Below are 18,894 nucleotides of genomic sequence, written 5' to 3' on the forward strand. Positions count from 1 at the left end.
TTATAATTATCGGGTTTACAGAAGAATTTTTAAATGTCAAACTATACATATATATATCTAAAAAAAATAGAGTTCAACTACTGGATAGTCTCAATTGATAAATCTACCACGTATTTGGCATCCTTTACGCGAAAAACGTGTCGTTACTACAAATTTATTTCTTGAAAAATCCCCATAGATGTACTTTACCTAACTCGCTCTTTGTGAACATATTGAAAAGTGTAATTTGATAATAATTTAGCAAGATTCTCGGGAATATATATTTTTTTTTATTATTCAAAATGATATTTAATGAACTCGGACTTGAAATTTATTGGGTAAACAGAAATTTTAATGAATTAAGAAAATTCTCACGTGAAAAAGTACAATGGATTTTTTTTAACTATCTTTTTTAATTTATAACTGAAAAATTAAAAATATTTCTATATAATAATAATTTAACCAACATCTATTATTTTGTTTTTTATTTATCATGTTACTTAAAAAAAGAATAAAATTTTAAATAATAAATTAATTTTTATGAAATAAGTGAAATTATTAATAAAAAATTAATAATTCCCTTTGTTGGATTCCCATTGTGTGTTACTAATAGATTTTTTTTTATTTATTCTATGTGAAAAAATGCCGCGATACAATATTTACATATATATATGCCAATACAATTTTTTTTTTTGGTAGGTGATAAAAATAAAAAGGGTAAATTTTTTTTGTTGTAGGTTGCGTGGCTACGAGTAAATACGCAGACAATTTTAACGATAGCCAGTCACGTGATCACCAAAAACCATAGAATTGGAGTAACACAAACCGATCATAGAACATGGTATTTGCACATACGGGAGGTTCGTCCAGCGGACCAGGGAGATTACATGTGCCAGATAAATACAGATCCTATGAAAAGTCAGATTGGCTATTTGAATGTTGTGGGTAAGTTATCAAAATATTTGTAAAACAATATTGTATATCAAAAATAGTCGCATTCATTTTATAAAATTGAGATTAAAAATAAAATACATAGATGTTCATATAATAATTGCAATTTTTATAGCAGATAACGAAAAATTTATTTTAAATTAAATTTTTCTTTATTTTCAAAAAGAAATACAATTTTTTAAATTATTCCCTAATTCCTTGACTTATTATCAGATAATGTTAAGGTGGCTATTATTTTTTTGAATAAAAAAGAATAATATTGTTATAGTTCCACCGGATATCCTGGACTATCCGACAAGTACAGATTTGGTGGTGAGAGAAGGTAGCAATGTAACTTTGAGATGTGCTGCTTCTGGTTCTCCAGCTCCTAATATCACTTGGAGACGTGAGTCTAGCACGACACCAATTGGAACTAATACAGGTGAGATAATGGAAATTATATATATGCATGCATACTCTCTTGATAATTATTATTAAATGATTATTATATTTCACGAACAACTGTAAAATTATTTCTTTGTAAATTAATTAACTATTATCATTGCATTTTATGTGCAAAATTTTGGAAGTTAATCTTTTGTTCTACATATAAAATTTTAACATCATTGAAATTGAAAGTATAATTTTTATTAGACTAATGTTCGTTTACAACAGATTCGATATTTTTGTGTTCTTTAATTTTAATTTCTGATTGGCAAAAAAAATTACATGGTTTAAGAAGATCGATTTTAAAATTTAAAGAATGAATGGAGCACCATTAGTTTCTGCAGATGAAATAAACATTAGACAAAGAAATTAATTACGTTTAATCTAGGGTTTAGAATAGAGTACCTAATATTCAAAAAAACAATTGCAGATGATTTTTCACCAGAAATCCTTAAAAGCATTAAATAGTTTTATTAGATGAACGTTATTTCCTTGAATTTTGAGACAAATTCCTCGTAAACTTCTAAAGTTAGTGATCAGCCAATAATTCTAGTACATGATCCGCTTGAAATGATTTACGGTTAAGAAATCAATTTGGTTTTCTCGAATAAATTACAGGATTGACTCTCAGTTCGAAATACTGATGACTCAAGGATGATTCACTCTTGGGAATACTATATACTTTTTTGTTGGGGGGGGGCGGCCACACAGACATCTCTCCAGCAACTTCAACTCTGAATATATCTTGCACTCAACGAATTAAAGAGAAGTCTCCTCTATTAATTTTGGGGAATAGTTTTCAGAAAGAAAAGTGAGCAAAAAGAATGAATGGTCTTTGCTACTTGTACAAACGTCTCCCACAGCCCCAACGTAATCCAACTTGTTACCCCTTCCAGATTAAAGAGAAGTATCCTCTATTAATCTGTAAGATGTCCAGGAAAAAGAAAAAGAAAGACTATATATATACGTTTAGTGCACTAGGCATCTCGGTTATCAGGTCAGAGTTTGTGGTGGTAGCTCCCGCAACAGAACCACCTACCCAAATGCTTGAACCATGCAATTTAACCTGGATTAAGTAGGTAACTTGTAAAAATTTATAGAATTGATATTTCACCAAAAGCCTCAATAGTAATAACAAAAATAATTTACCACATGGTAATTACTAAAAGATTAATTACAATTTGCTAAATGATTTTAAATTATAAATTGATATTCATTTGAATAAAAAATTAGAATTCTCCATTGCACTTTCCATAATCAAGAATAGAAAATATAACTTGTAAAAAGTTTCACCTAGTATAGCGTATCGAAACGCGGTAAATCGATTTGTTTTGTGTGCTTGAACGGATTCAAGACTTTTTCAATCTAAAACTTAACCGCATCGTCGGTACTACCTCATCATCCCTTATTTTGCTGTTGGTTAATGTACTCTCGGTAAATGCAATACCCCCTTAATCTTCAAAGTCAAATAATCCCAATTTAAAAAAAAGAGAGAAACACCAAATATTCAAAGTTACTTTACATTAAAATTGCTTCTGTTTCATGATGTGGAAAATTCCACTTGATTACGTTTCACATCAAGAAGCAAAACCGAAAAAACCACAAAAATTTATTAATAATACAAAACTTTTTCAAATGCTATTAAACATTTGCATTTTTTCTCTCTTTTTCTCATTCTTTTCCAGCTGACAAACTATTTGTTAATAACCGAAAAATTTGAAAGCAAGTACTAGAAATGTGACTGGAAGGCTAATGAAAGGAACTTACACTTTGAATATCGTTGATTTTTTATTTCATTAATAATATACACTATTAATACAATTATATTGTATATAAACGTATGTACATACATAACAAATTGAAAACAATATTATTTAAATTAAAATTATTTTATTTCTGTCAATATCAGGAGTAATCCTGTCATGTCGCCATCAAAAAGGCCTAGATCGTCTTCACTTTAAATATGCGGACCTTGTACCGTATTATTTAAAGTGATTTAAAGTTATTGAAAATGATATTGTACTTATATTGCTGACACTGATGAGAACCTGTCTCCTCTTGGACCTCTTACTTCCACTTCCTTCAGGAGTTCCTCTGGTCGACCTTTTCACCTCACTGTCTAATTTAATACTATCCCTCTTTTCCATATTATTTCTAACGTAATTACTCCTTTCTCTTCTCTACCGCTATATAAGCTATCCTTTTTTTGTTCAGATAACAAAAGAATCATTATAAAGGAGAAAATAATTTAATTACTTTAATTATTTAAAAAAAAATTAAAAATTTATTTCTGTCTTTGATAAAATTATGAAAAATTTTTTTGTTAATATTTTTGTTTTTTAATTAGTTAAAAGCAGACACTATGTCTGTCCTCTTGAATTTCCAAGTTTACTTGGCAAATTTAATGCACACGTATATTAAAACATGCCAGTAATATTTTCAATAACATAAATGGTAGGGTGCAAATTAAGCTGCAACCTATCTCACCAAAGAGATGTTAGTGAAATGAAAATATACAAACTGGAAATATCTGCTTTTAAAGCAAATCCTCTTGTGTGAAGCAATAAATAAATTCCCAAAACATTTAAATATTACTTCAATAAGTAGGGTTAAAAATTAATTTCTCTCAATTAGCAAGAAAAAGGTTATTATTTATATTTATTGTAACATAAAATTTCCACCAATTTTACAATTCACAATTTTTTTTTTATTAATTAATTAAACTTTATAAAAATTTGTTATAATTTAGTTTTAATCGGTGTTCGAAATTTAAATATAATTCAGAGATTGCAGCGGATATTCCAAGATTGTTCAATTTTACATTATTTATATAAATTAATTTTATCCAATTTCCTTTATATTTCATTACCATTAAATTTTCATTGTATAATTTCATTTTCAACAAAAAAGAACTTTGAATCACTTTATACTGTTTAATTCTAAAAATAAAAATTTCCCTTTTTTAGAAAGATTTGAAAAAAATGCTTAACACTTTTATTCGCATTACTTTTAATTAATTTCAACAAAAAAAAAAAAAAAAAATCGATTTTGTTCGGGGTTTTATGGAAATTAGATACTAGACCCCCAGAGGCTTTCAGCGACAATCAGAATCAGTTATAATTTTTATTACGTTAGTGGCACCTACATCTGGTGGAGAATAACTTTTTTCTCGACGCTTTATTTCACGCTCAAAGTGTCAATGTTAATCAATTTATTTTTTTAAGTTTCTAAAAATTATTAAATTCAATAGAAAGATATAGTAAAATGATAATGCTACACCTACCAATAAATGTCAAGAACAATGTCATTACAGATTATCTTACCAGTTAAGCTCCACTATGATTCGTACAACTCTATTATCACAGATGAGGATAACATTGCATGTGGTTAAATTAGACGTTATATGATTAACTGTCGTAATTACGTACCAGACACAGTGGATGAAATAGTCGATGGTTCCAATGACCCTTTATGAATAATTTTCCATATGAGCGAAATTTCTAATAGTTTCTACTTAATTGATTTAGATATGATAATTTTCATGATAATAAAACAAGTTTATTTTTATTCTAAACAGATCTAAAAAATTTTTGACGTTGATAATAAAAACACTATATAATTTTATCAAATTTTAACAAAAGAAAAGTATTTGTCAAAAAAGAGTATAAGGAAAATCTGTGCAACTTTTTTTTTTGCAATTACTTTAATGAACATGTCTAAAGTGCTGCTGCTTTTTTTTTGGATGTAATATCTGTTATATAGTTCAAATGATATCAGTGTTAACATTGCTTTGTAAGCAAGACATAGAGGAACAAGAAGTGTCGACAAACATTGCGAATGACCTAGAAACAGAATAATTGGTTTTGCGAATGAAAACACGCAGTCTACCTGGTATTGGATATTTACATAGATTAGAGCACGTCACAAAAAAACTACAACATGCTATTTGTGGTGATTAGTATCAGAAGCGCGAGAGCAGAAACCTGATCGCAACATTTGTATTAATATTGTGTTCGCAATGTGCATTATACTCAGAATATAAATTAACGTTAAATCTTTTAGTTTCAAAACTAATTATTTAAATATAATTAAAAATAAATGTAATTTATTAAGCTTTTTAAGGAGAATTTAAATAACTTAATACTATTTCGAAAATTATTACAAAAGAAGATTATATAAATGGATCTTTGATTTTAAACTTGATCCTTGCTCTAAAGCTTAAAGAGATAAGTATGGTAGAATATCTCGTGGCTCTAGAGGTCGTTTTAGATACTTTGGATTTAAATCAAGCTAACTGTCCCAGTGGCTCAACTGAAAATCCTTTAATTTACGATAATATATTATGTATTTTTCTTTTTTTTTATTTGCAGTATCAATCTCTGAATTCAACATAACGAAAGTTAATCGATTACACATGGGCCCCTACCTCTGCATAGCGTCTAATGGCATACCACCTACGGTCAGCAAGAGAATAATGCTCGTTGTTCATTGTATGTATTGTATTGTCGTAACATGATTGACCTACCTATACAACACAAAACTGTTTTACATTTGAATATTTTATAAACTATTAACAAATTTTCAGTTCCACCTATGATTGTGATACCAAATCAATTAGTTGGTGTTCAAATTGGTCAACAAATTACATTGGAGTGTATCTCTGAAGCTTTTCCAAGGTCACTCAACTACTGGACGAAAGAAAATAACGAAAGCATTGAAAAGGGTAAATATTACTATAATTTTAGTTAATTAAACAATTGAAAACTGAAAACAATTAAAGAATGTGAAGTCAAATTTTAAAACTAACCGAACTAAGCTATCGACTTCTTATAATAATTATTCGACTAATATTTCCGGTTTCGATGACAATGGTAAACATTCCTCGGAATCGTTCTTTTGTTAGTTTTGTATAATCTGGAATCACATGTCAGAAAACACTTCCCACGATGACGTAAAAATATCTCTTAATTAGTTATGATATCTTGAACTTATTTTTTAACAGGTCAAGAGTCAATATTCTCTAGTAAAAGTTTTACCATATCTGAAATGATATTAACTTAAAACTGATTAAAGGGAAGTAAATTTTATTCAAATCCATTATATTTTCTTTTTTAATAGTTAAATCATTAATCTTTATTATGTAACATTTCTGAAAAACAACATTTTTTTATAGTTTTGATTCACGATCCAATATAACAATATTATCCCACTCAAACTCATGATTCAATTCTGATCGATGTAATTCTACTACTGATTGTGCAAATGTTTTACTCTTATTATTTTTATGCTCATTTATACGTATTTTTAATGAACGCTGGGATTCTCCAATATAATTCGCAGAACAGTTTTTACAAATTGAATTTATACACTATATTCGTTTCATTCCTCGATCCTTTTCTTATTTGATAATTAATCTTAAAGGTTTATTAACAATAGGAACAGTGTGAATGTTATATGTTTTTAGAATTTAAGACAATCTGTTATTTCCAGAAGGGACAGATAATTTAATTATTTTAATTTTATTTTTCCCCGATTTATTTACAAAGCAGTAGGCTTTGAACTAAGGGAACGGAATGAATAAATTCACTGATTAACTTATTTAATAGTCTTTATTAAAATACATTTGAATTGGAAGAAGAATCTGTGTCCCATTCTATTAATTATCATTCACTGAAAAATAAATGACAATTAGTCTAGCAACAGATTACAGAATGAGAAGAAATTTCAAAACCTCATCCACTAAGATATATGTTGTATTTTCAGTGCGTTGGAATTCAGGCTTAGCGTATAGCGTAGCAAGATGGTAAAAAGAAGAATTGACTTCCGTAGATTTTTCTTGCCTTTTATATACAAATCTTTTCTGTAGGCTAAAATCAGAAGGCAAAAGAACATCCCATAGCGAAGACCTGTGATAAAGTCATTCTAACCGATGATGCTGGCGATCGATATAATTATAACACAGAGGGAAAAATATTTTTCGCTCTCTAAAAAATGCGTCGATGACCCTTCGTAATACTTCTCAACTCAGAGATACATATACAAATAAGTTTGTTAATAATTTTTTAAATTGTTTTAACGAATATTTATTTCATTTCGGCAGGCTGATTCTGTCATTTTAAAAATTAAGGTTTTAATCAGAGAAAAGTAAATTTAATTAACCTTCATTGATATAAACTCTCTTAAGTATCTGAATTCACATTTTGATGCTGTTTTCCTTTATTAATGTAAAATTTTATTATTATTAGATATTTATAAAAAAGCCGCGTCACAATAAATATTAATGCAAGCAAATTCGATTGCTCATATTCAAAGCTATACTAACAAACGCTTAATTGTTCCGTCGCATAAACTTTAGACTTGAGCACCATTAGATTTTCCAACAAAGTAGACAAACGTGTTCAAATGAACACACCAAATCCCTTATACGATTCACGTGGCAAACGAGCCGAATAATGAATCTTCCACCTATGAAAGCGACTAACTGTTGGAAGCTACGTTTCAGAGGGAGATATATATATATAATAAGAACTTCTGATTATGAATCTGCTAATCGCTGAGTTAATTAGGTTAATCTCAAACTGTTCATTGCACCAAGAAATGCGTACACCTTTGCTTCGCTGCTTTTGAATAATGCAGGATTGAATTTAAATTGCAAGGAAATAACAAAATTGGATAAATAATTTTGATAAGGTATTTCTAAATTATTTTCACAAAAAAAAAATTTTTTTTGGCAATCTTTGTTTTAAATTTTAGCATTTTATATACAGAAGAGAGAAAAAAATATAAATATATGAAAACTTCGATCATCAAGTTGTCTGTTACGATAGTTATATATATATATATATATATATATGAAATGCCCTGAAGTGTTATCATAACTTCACCATTCAGCATTCTGCGTATACAATCTAATACCATTTGGCGTGCGTGGCGTACACCATCTGCTTCAGTTTTCATACCGATAACATACATGTGCACATATTCACTACTTTATCAAAAGTTATTTCAAATTACACTTGCATTGTAATATAACGAATTTTTCCTACGTGTTTAAACAGTTTTGCACAGCTTTTCACCATTCCATTCGCTTTTATTTCTTTTTTAAGTTTTTTTTCTAAAAAAAAGAAATAACGAACAATAGAAGAGTAAATTACCAGAAAATAATTGTCTCTATTTTTTTTAAATGTCGTAATTTTTAATTTATCAAAGAAGTAACAAGATTTGCAAAAAAAAAGAAAATGGTTTTTAATCAGAACAATGACTTTTTCTATTTTTCGTACTATAACGAATTTTTAGGTCAGAATTTACCTTGAACAATATAAGAGTGTGAAAATTATCATATATTTATTTTGCAAATTTATCGGAGGTCGCGTTCCCTACTGAAATCCCGCGCATGCGTTCGACCAAACCGATCGTGTATAAAAGCCACGCATCCAGCAGGACAAACAGTCCGAAGTGGTCTTACCCTAAAGTAGTCTTACTACAAGCCCAGATAGATGCAACAAGTGGTTTTACCACGCGCAAGAGGTCTTACCTTAAAGTTGTCTTACTAAAAGCCCAGATGGATGAAATAAGTGGTTTTACCACAGACAAAGAGGTTTTACCTGCAGTTTTACTGTACGAAATAGTTTCACCATGCGTAAAACGTCAGCGAATCGCGAATAACATGCGTACAATGTGACTAAAAACGGTGTTTAAGTTAAATTTCATTGCTGTTAAACTCACACTTTCACTGACATTATTTTCAAATTTTCCAATTTTAATAATGTGATTGTCAACTGTGTTTACCAAAAGGTTGATTAGAGAAAATATATCAGCTTGTATTACTTTTAAAGTAAACAGCAAGTTTTTTTAGGCAAATTAAAAAAATTTTAATGTTTACTGTAAAAACATAAGAGAAACTACAAGTATCTACTTTATGAAGAAACTTTCAACAGATTGTTTTAGCTTTAAAAGTATTTTATAGAGATATTTTTAAGGTGCAAAGTTTTGAGTAAAAACAAGAATTCCAAAAAAAAGAAAAATTCCGTAAACTTGCAGAGCATTGACCGTCAATTCTTTTAACTTATATATAACAGTGTAGCGTGTTGCAAGCTACTTACTGATGCCATTAACGTCGTCTCCTAGTACGCGCCTTCTTCTACTTCCAAACAACCGCCGACGACCAATTTCAACCTTGAGAGTACTTCAACCAGCTGGTTGTAAACCTACCGCATGTAAAAGTTTAATGACATCTGATTGTCAAGACTGACTGTTACACCATGTTTAACTGCTATAAACCAAAACTCTCTGTAGTTTATACCACAGCTTTTGTTTACCTAGTTTATACGTTTACAATTCGCATATAGCAGAGAAATCAGATATTACATCAAAGTTCAAAACACTAAAATCAAAATGGATTTGAAATATAATACATGTTAACTGCCTTACAGTTTATTACTAGTAAAATCAAATAAATAGTTTGAAAATACATTTTTTTAAATACCTGGCGCACTTCAGGAAGAAAAACAATTTTAATTCAGTTTATTAATGATAAAATCAGATTTTGAAAATTAAAATAGTGTAAATGTAACTTTTATAAACTGAAATTTAGTTCTTTTAACGTTTCGATTTGCATCTCAATGCAAATAATGGAAATTTCGAAACTGTTTTTCATTCACATACTCGTATACGCAATACAGTATTGTCCATTGAATTTCTACCAATACATTTATATGATAGCAACGGTTAGATTGCAGTTTGACGTAGTTAAACTTTTTCATTTGGTTTTCAAACTTAAAGCCGATGAAAGTTTTTCTCCTATCCATTGGGCGTGAGGTCGCACAGCCACTCCATAAATGCATCTCCTCGCAATAACTTTTTCTCGTCACACAAAAATACTTTTACCACCTTTACTACGGATCATTACTTCAATAAATCCACTATTCTCTCTCTAGATCTTTTTTCGTTTGTTTTTGTCTTTTTTATTTTATCGCTTTTTTTATTGTAAATGCGAGCTTCAAAACTTTCTCGTTAACATCTAAATACTTTTTCTGTGAAAGTAATTTTCAATTAAAAAAAAATATATATACAATGTAATATTTTGAAACGAAAAAAATTCCATATTGACAATTCAATTAACATTAATACTTTATTTGATTGCTTTCATAGATTTATAAAAAAGTTTAATTGAAAATATGTGGGATAAATCCTTGACAGTATAAGCAATATTAAAATTTTTGTCCAAAAAATATATTGTTTTTATGAAGACTAAGATTTTAAAGAGATATGTATTACTGGAGTAAGACCTCTTGTTTTGAGGGTAAGACTGCTGATACTCTCTACAATACGCACAAAGAGTAAAACTCCTGGGGTAAGACCAAAAATACTTTTGTTATTTAAAATAAAAAATTCCCTATGAAAGATTTTGTCAAGAGTCCAAATTCGTAATAAAAAGAAAAATAGAACATCTATTTTAATACAAATTTTAAATAAATAATAAATAGGAACTATTGAGTTTTTGATATTGACAAATAAATAAATGTTTCACATAGCTAAATATCAAAGAGCAGTCAAACTGGAGAAATAGAATTTTTTTTGTTAAAGAATCGCTTTTTTTCAACCGTACATATCCAACGGAAGTCGATTTCTCGTAATCATGCGAAGAACCCTAATTTTCTACTCTATCAAGCACAAAATACACGTTCGTGTATGCAGCACAAGAAAACCGACGACGATATTGAGGAATTTTATTTTCCAGATTTTTTTCTCTTTTTTTTATTTATTTCTCTATGAGGATCGAACTTTGGCTTTTAACTTTGAAGAAAAAAAAGCTTCTGCGTGCCTGCCTTTTCGTACTTTACATAAATACGTTTATTTCTTTACTGTGAGGAAAAAAGTGTACTGAACCAATACTTTGACTTTCATCTTTTCTTTTTTTTTACGCGCGCTCACGAGATAAATAATTTCCTAACGTTTGACATCAAATATCAGGGAAAACTATGACCTAATACTTTTACTGCTTGTTTTTTCATGCACCCGACAAGGTGAAAACAATTTCCTCTTGACTTTACGTCAATTTCAGAAATAAGAAGAAAAATTAATTCTAAATTTAGTTTCATGTTTAAGATAAAAAAATTACCTAATAAAAGTTTTTTGAGAGTTAAAATTTTTGTAAAATAGAAATGTAAATTATTTTGTGAATAATTTAGTTAATTTTTTATTCTCATTCTGAATCTACGAACAATCTGCCCTTTTATGATGTTTACTTTTGTGATATCATAAAGTTTAACAACGCAAACGTAAGATTTTTTCTCAATATTTGTTCATTGTATTATATCTTTAAAATATTGTACTTTACATTTAAGATTCAGTACAAATATTTGAATAAACATTAAATTACAATTCATTTTGTTTGTAATTTATTGGTCTCTCATTGAAAACGAGGAAATAAAATTCTCAAAGTTGGTAAATCATAAAATATTAGGGATTTTTTGGAGTTGGTGATTTTAAATCTAAAGTCAGAATATAAGATTGCAAAATGAGGTTCTAACAATAAAAATACGTTTTCACTTTACGATTTGAATGTTTATTGAAAAATTGAACTGAAAGATGGTGCATATTTTTTTGTCAGATATGAGTCACTTCTTATGCTAGTTCTTGAAAATCAATAGGAAATAGGAAATCAAAGAAATAGTCTTTTCTGATTTTGGTAGCATTGTCATCTGTGTCGATTCTACTCATAAGACGAGGTGTAAAAATGTTCAACACAAACGTAACATTAAAAAACTTTTCTTAATGCCATTTTGATGGAATATTAATCGAAGTATCATCAATCGAACTCTATGCTGAGAAAAATAATTCCATAATAATAAGAAAATAATAGTTAAGCATTTTTTGTGGGCGTTACTAAAATGTGGATGTCACAACAGAATAAAAAGTTAATCAATTGTAATGATTCACAGGGTCGATAAGCGGTCTTACCCTCAAAACAAGGGGTCTTACCCCAGGAGTTTTACTCTTTGTGCGTATTGCAGAGAGTATCAGCGGTTTTACCCTCAAAACAAGCGGTCTTAACCCAGGAGTTTTACTCTTTGTGCGTATTGTAGACAGTATCAGCGGCCTTACCCTCAAAACAAGGAGTCTTACCCCATGAGTTATACTCTTTGTGCGTATTGCAGAGAGTATCAGTGGCCTTACCCTCAAAACAACGGGTCTTACCCCATGAATTTTACTCTTTGTGCGTATTGCAGAGAGTATCAGCGGTCTTACCTCAGGAGTAAGACCTCTCTTTGTACGTATTGTAGAGAGTATCACTCTCATTTCAACGCGGTTTTAACCGTTGAGACAAAAAATCGGTTTTACTGCATTTTCGAATTAATGTAATCCTCTGAATTTATGTTTCTTCTTTTCAATATTATTTATTTGTAAAATTGTCACATTTGCATATGAGAAAAAGTAATGATTATAAATTTTTGTAGGTAACAATTCCATACCATCTATAGTGGCCAGTCTAGAGAATGGATACAGTGTGAGCATGAAGCTTACAATAAAAGAAGTGGATGAGTACGACTTTCAAACATACAAATGTGTTTCCAAGAACTCACTAGGGAGTACGGATGGAGCCATCAAGCTCTATGGTAAGTAACAACTTTCCTCTCAATTTTTCTCTGACAGTTTCTTGGCTCGTTCTTTTACGTCGTTTATCGACTTTTTTTCTTTCTACTTCGTTTTTTTTTGAATTTCTAAATTGGCCTACGTCCCTTCTTCTTTAAAATTTCAAGATACATTTTCATGTATGACTCTATTTTTTAAGAATGTTTTTTTTAATACAGCAATTTATATTCATAAATTTATCTTGAGAAAGAATATTAAAATAAAAGAGAGACTTTAGTTTTATATATATTTATCGAAACAGATACTTAACTTTACTTTCATACCACTTTACGTTGATTAATACGACTTTTTAAATTTATCTATACTGTAACCAAGAAAGTGAGATAAACCAAGAGTAAGTGAGTAAGTAAGTCAAGAGTTTTTATTTGGAAATATCGATTTCCTTCAGTCGAGGAAAAATATCCTGAATGTGAAGTTAAGTATACAGTTAGTCTGATAAGAAGAGGGAGACGAGATAGAAGTAGAAATGTCGTCATAAATCGCCACTTGGTAAATTGCAATTTGATGGTTCCATTTTGAGCATACATGAGGTAGTTCAAGATAACTGAAACTATCGCTCGTTTGTAAATTTACCGTTAACAACTAATCTATGACAACTGAATAGAATTTTCATACTTTAAAATAATGTACCTATAGTAAAAATTACAAATTTTTAAGATAATGTCACAAGATATAAATCATTTTACCTTAAAATTTATTTTGTATCATTCAATATGATTAAAATTATCTAAAAGGAATGATTTAGAAAAAAAAAAATTTTAAAGTAACTGGCAATTAAATTTTTTTATCTATTTTAATTTGAAAGTTTCTATACTGTAGTGTATATATATACTAAGTATATTTGATATTTTGTAGAAATACCAAGAACGACAACACCATCAACAACAACGACAACAAGTACAACTACAACAACCACTACAAGTGCTCCAAAAGCAGTTACTAGAAGTGAGTAATATATTTCATAAATTAATTTCAAAGCATTAAATTTTAAAATCATATATTATAAGTAAAAATTTAATTCATTTAATCTCGATTTCAGTAGAAAAAAAACAAAGAATGAGACAAAAGCCAATACCCACTGTTCTACCAAGTTCAAATGAAGTAGCCGAGTTGCAAGCTGCAGCGAAGAGCAGAGATCGAGGTACCTAAAGTTTATCATTAATTACGCAATATAACTTGAAGACAATTATAACTTTCAAAAACTATATTAAAAGTAGAATTAAAATATAATTTTCAGTAATAGAATTTTTCTATCATTTTTTTCTCTTTAAAAAAAGGTAAAAAAAAACAAAAAATTTTAAATGAATTATAATTTACTTTTAAACAAATATTTCTATCCAAATGATTATTTCTCATTATTTTTTTTTTTATAAATTATGTTTTACGAAGAAAAAAAAATTCAAATATAGATGTTAATGTTTTACTTTGGGAGTATGGTGTTTTTTAAAAGTTTTAAATAAATAAGTTCTCTTCTATAGAAAACTTCATAGAAATCGTCTGTCCATATAACTGAAAGGTGACCGATATAATCTAACTCCTTGAAATTTAATTAAAAGTTTTGTAAAAGTTTCTAAATACCTTTTCACAACTGTTATTCAACTTTTCTCGACAGAACCTATAATAAAAAATAAGTAGTTCTTACATTATATTAAAAACTCATAATTCAACTACAGTACTATTTTAAATTATATATCTCCTATGATAATGTAAATTTAATTAACTGAAAATCAAACTAATTAACTACTTTTCAAGTGTAAATCACTTTCATTTATTTAAATAACTCGTTATATAAAAAAAAAATCACGTCTTTCTTTCTCTTTGTTTTTAGTTTCTAATATTCAAAAATACTCTTACTTTCTAAATTTAATTTGCAATTATGTAGGTAATTTCATATTGACTTCAACTTTTACTTTGATTTTTATTTTTATTATTTGGTGAAAAATTGCAGGTAAACTCAAAACAAAAGCGAAAATGGCAAAGAAAATTAAAGTAAAAGACAAACTCGAAAGTGAAAGTGAAAGTAAAAATGTAATTACTCACATATACAGAAAATTTTGTCTATTTTTTCATGCCGTATGACATTTTTTTAAATATTAAACATGGGGGATCACAAATGTTAAAAAAAACCTTCAATATTATCGAAAAAAGTAATTTTTTTCAATACAAGGTTAAAACTTATTTTTTTTTGATGATATAAAAAAATTACCTACATAGAAACATACATTACCGACTGATGGTAAAACAGGAAAATGTGATGATATAAAATACCGACATAGAAATCTACATTACCGACTATTTTACCATCAGTCGGTAATGTAGATTTCTATGTCGATAATTTTTTTATCATTAAAAAAAATAAATTTTAACCTTGTATTAAAAAAAATATTACTTTTTTCCGAAATATTGAAGGTTTTTTTTAACAATTGTGGTCTCCCATGGTAAAAAAAACCCTAGATACCAAGTTTTATAAAAAATAAAAAAATTAATTGAATTATTATTTTTGAAAATAAAAAACATTTTATTAAATAATCTTTTTTTTATAATTTAATTCTGTACAAAGGGTTGCGTTAAAAAAAATAATGACTTTCTATAATGTAATTCAACAAACAGTAACAAAAAAATCACACAATTTTCCTTTAAAAACTATTGCATATGTCTAAAAAAAAATTTTTTTCTAAAAGTTATACCGTAAAATAAAAATTTTTAAGAAACTTGAAAAGTTTTAAAGTTTGATAGTTCTAAGAGTTGTTGTGTAGTTTAACAAAAAAAAAAATATATATCGAATATGTCTAGGAGGAGATACTATGTATAAACGAAAATTTTATTGAAAGCAGGTCTCGGTCGCCTGGGTTGTCAAGTATGTTGTTACGAGATCTTTGGATTTGCACCATGTCGTGGCGCGTCGAGTTACCTAAACTTGCCTTAAACTTTTGTGTGAAACTTTTTCATTCTGTATATATAGTATATATATATACATATATATTGTATATAGTAAAAGTTGGCCCAGAGAATCTCCTGTTCTTGAGTATTAAAGTGATTTATGACAAAGTTTCACTCAATTTTAGACGCGTAAGTGATTTATGCAAAGTGATGCTAAAGCGTTTTTTTTTCTTCCTTTCAGGACTTCAACTTCGAGGCTCACCTAATGATCAAGCAACTAACAATGCCAGGGAAATAACTAGTGGAGGTTTTGGAAATGGTTCTCGATTAGATAATTCGGGACCTTCAATATTTCCAAATAATTTATTATTTTTGCTCACACAAAAATATAGTGTTCAACTTGCTCTTGTTACTTTATTATTAACACTTTTGTCGTAGTTGATGTTATGTTAAATAATTTTCACTGATCATGTAAAAATTGATTCATAAATTATACAACAGTTGATTTTTACTTTTAGAGGGATGAAAAATTTCTATTGATTTTGAGGAATTCTGTTTTTTTTTTAATGGATTTAAAAAAAATTGGCATACACCATTTCTACCGTAAAATTGATTATTCTTTCAAAATCTGCGCTTGAATTATAATATAATATAAAAATTATAATAATAAATTTCAGCTTCAGAATTTGAAAAAGCAATAAATTTTACGTTAGAAATAATACATGGGTACTGTTTTACATAAGATTTCTCATATTTTATGAATCGATTTTTCACTGATTAAACGTTATTAGTCTCATAAGAATGATTGTTTTAATTAAATAAAAACAAACAATGTTATGAGAATGAATTTTTTTGGATAGGAAGAAGAAAATTATTATATTGTTATAAAAGAAAGAAGCAAAATATGTTTACAAATCTTTTGTGTTTTTCTTTTAATTGTTTTTGTTAAATAGAAATTTTAACAAAAGTTTTTTTAGTATTATTAAAATATATATTGTTTTTACAGAATTTAACTGTTTTTACTGTAAATATATTGAGAACAAGTCTGTCAAAAATGCTTTAAAAACAAAAATTTGTAAAATATCAAAAAAAAAAGAAAAACCATGTATATTTGAAATCGTTAGTTTTAAAATTTTGTAAATATTGTCAATAATCTAATGAAATTGTATGAAAAAATTTAAACATTCCTCAAAAAAAAATTTCAGAGAGAATAGGTTGTTGAATTTTTGTGAGGCTTTGCAAAAAAAAAAAAAAAAAAAAAAATTATATATAAAGAAACTTATCTTAATGTAATATAAAAATCTTCAAAATATTGATCTTTTGAAATGAAACTTTGCAATCTTAAAAATCTGCAAGAGAAATAAATATATCAAAAGATCAAAATTGTACATAAGCTTTAATTGAATCCTCTAAAAAAAACTAATCATTGCTAAATATCTGTAAAGAAATACGAATTGTATATATAAAATAATTTAAACTGATGTAAAGTTATACTTTTTACCTCTAAGGTCATTTGAAGTATAAATATTTTCTAGAAAATATCAAAAACAGAGAATACTCTAAATTTGAAACAATGACATTTTATGTTATTCAGATTAAGAGGGGGCGATTAAAAAAAAAAATTTCTTTTGAAAGTTTATAAAAATCTGTTAACTATTGGACGACGTTACACTATGTATATATAATTTTGTTAAATGAATTTGTAAATAATAGGTATGAAATAAGTAGTAAATTACAAAAACTTAGATAAATTAATCATTTTTCATCAAGATCTAATGACAACGCTCAATAAAATAATTCAGTTGTAAAACAGTATTATATTAATATTAATGAAATATCTTAATTGTTAAGAGTTATGTAATTACGTACAAATTTTTTAAATTCAACTAATTTACTATTGAATATTAACCCTTAATTGGCACCATGGGTCTAGTGGACCCGAGCAATTTTTTCGAGCTCAAATTAATTGAATGTGTAGCTTTTAAATATTTTTTATATTTTAATATATAAGTACAAAAGTACAAAAGAATAAATTAGCTTTAAACATTAATAATTATAAATTTTAATTTTATTCTAAAAAGTCACATCATAACCTTAAAATTTTTTAAGTCATAATATTAAAATTTAAATAACTCATGAATTTTTAAGTAAAAACACGCAATTTTTCGTTTTTTTTCACAATTTTTTTTATCTAATTTAAAATAAATGAATTCCTGTAAAACTAATGTTTAAAAAAAAACACATCATAAGCTACCTCAGATTAAATTTTTGTGCAAACCTATTCAATACCGGCTGTACAATACACGTTTGAATACGTCGGGTCCAACTGACCCGTTGTGCCATTTATGTTCGAACGAGGAATTGTGCCAGTTAAGGGTTAATTATATTACATTATTGTCAAAAAAAACCTTTTCATATGACTTAATTTTAATGATAAAACCCCATTTTTAATACGTTAGAAAATAATTATAAAATTTACTGATTTTATTGTACAATTCTCATAACGTATCACAAAGAAAAAAAAAATTTTTTTCTCATATTTATTTGTAATTATAATAAGTTTTAAGTATGAGAACAGGGTTGAAAACTTAAAAAACATTAGTAAAAAGTATTGAATGCTTAGACTAATGTTAAATTGAAAAATGAATGTATATGAAAAACATATAGATATAAACGGCATATTATTTCACATTGTAATTAAAAAGAAAAAAAAATTGTAAAATAATGTCAGTAATAATTAATTTATGTATATCTACATGATCACATGTTTTTTTTATATTCCACAAGAATTTTATCATAACATAAGTACTTGAATGTTATTTTAAGATTAATATTTACCTTTAATGTCGAAATATTTATTATTATTTCAATTTAAAACATTTTACACTTTTTTTCGAATAGCAGATGAAGGTAAATTATGGAATGAAAATTAAAGTTTATTAAATTAAGCTTTTATAGAAAAATAATAAATTAGACTGAAATATAAAGGTGACAATAGAAAAA

General features: G+C 27.4%; 1 protein-coding gene across 2 annotated transcripts in view; it reads left to right on the plus strand.

Annotated features, from left to right (window-relative positions):
• Positions 1-16,747, plus strand: part of LOC127283920 (neurotrimin-like) — a 164,332-nt gene extending 147,585 nt beyond the window's left edge. Inside the window, exons 3-10 of one of the 2 annotated variants that reach the window (XM_051309043.1) lie at positions 717-924; positions 1,199-1,351; positions 5,727-5,846; positions 5,942-6,079; positions 12,816-12,974; positions 13,867-13,956; positions 14,051-14,152; positions 16,133-16,747. In XM_051309043.1, the coding sequence (XP_051165000.1) occupies positions 717-924; positions 1,199-1,351; positions 5,727-5,846; positions 5,942-6,079; positions 12,816-12,974; positions 13,867-13,956; positions 14,051-14,152; positions 16,133-16,329 (1,167 nt within the window). In that variant the 3' untranslated portion in view covers positions 16,330-16,747. The remainder of the gene's footprint in view (positions 1-716; positions 925-1,198; positions 1,352-5,726; positions 5,847-5,941; positions 6,080-12,815; positions 12,975-13,866; positions 13,957-14,050; positions 14,153-16,132) is intronic. The other variant, XM_051309044.1, reaches the window with a different exon arrangement.
• The last annotated feature ends 2,147 nt before the right edge of the window (positions 16,748-18,894 follow it).

This window comes from Leptopilina boulardi, unplaced genomic scaffold, assembly GCF_019393585.1.
Source record: "Leptopilina boulardi isolate dan_hultmark-lab unplaced genomic scaffold, ZJU_Lbou_2.1 LbouV2_316, whole genome shotgun sequence".
NCBI lineage: Eukaryota > Metazoa > Arthropoda > Insecta > Hymenoptera > Figitidae > Leptopilina > Leptopilina boulardi.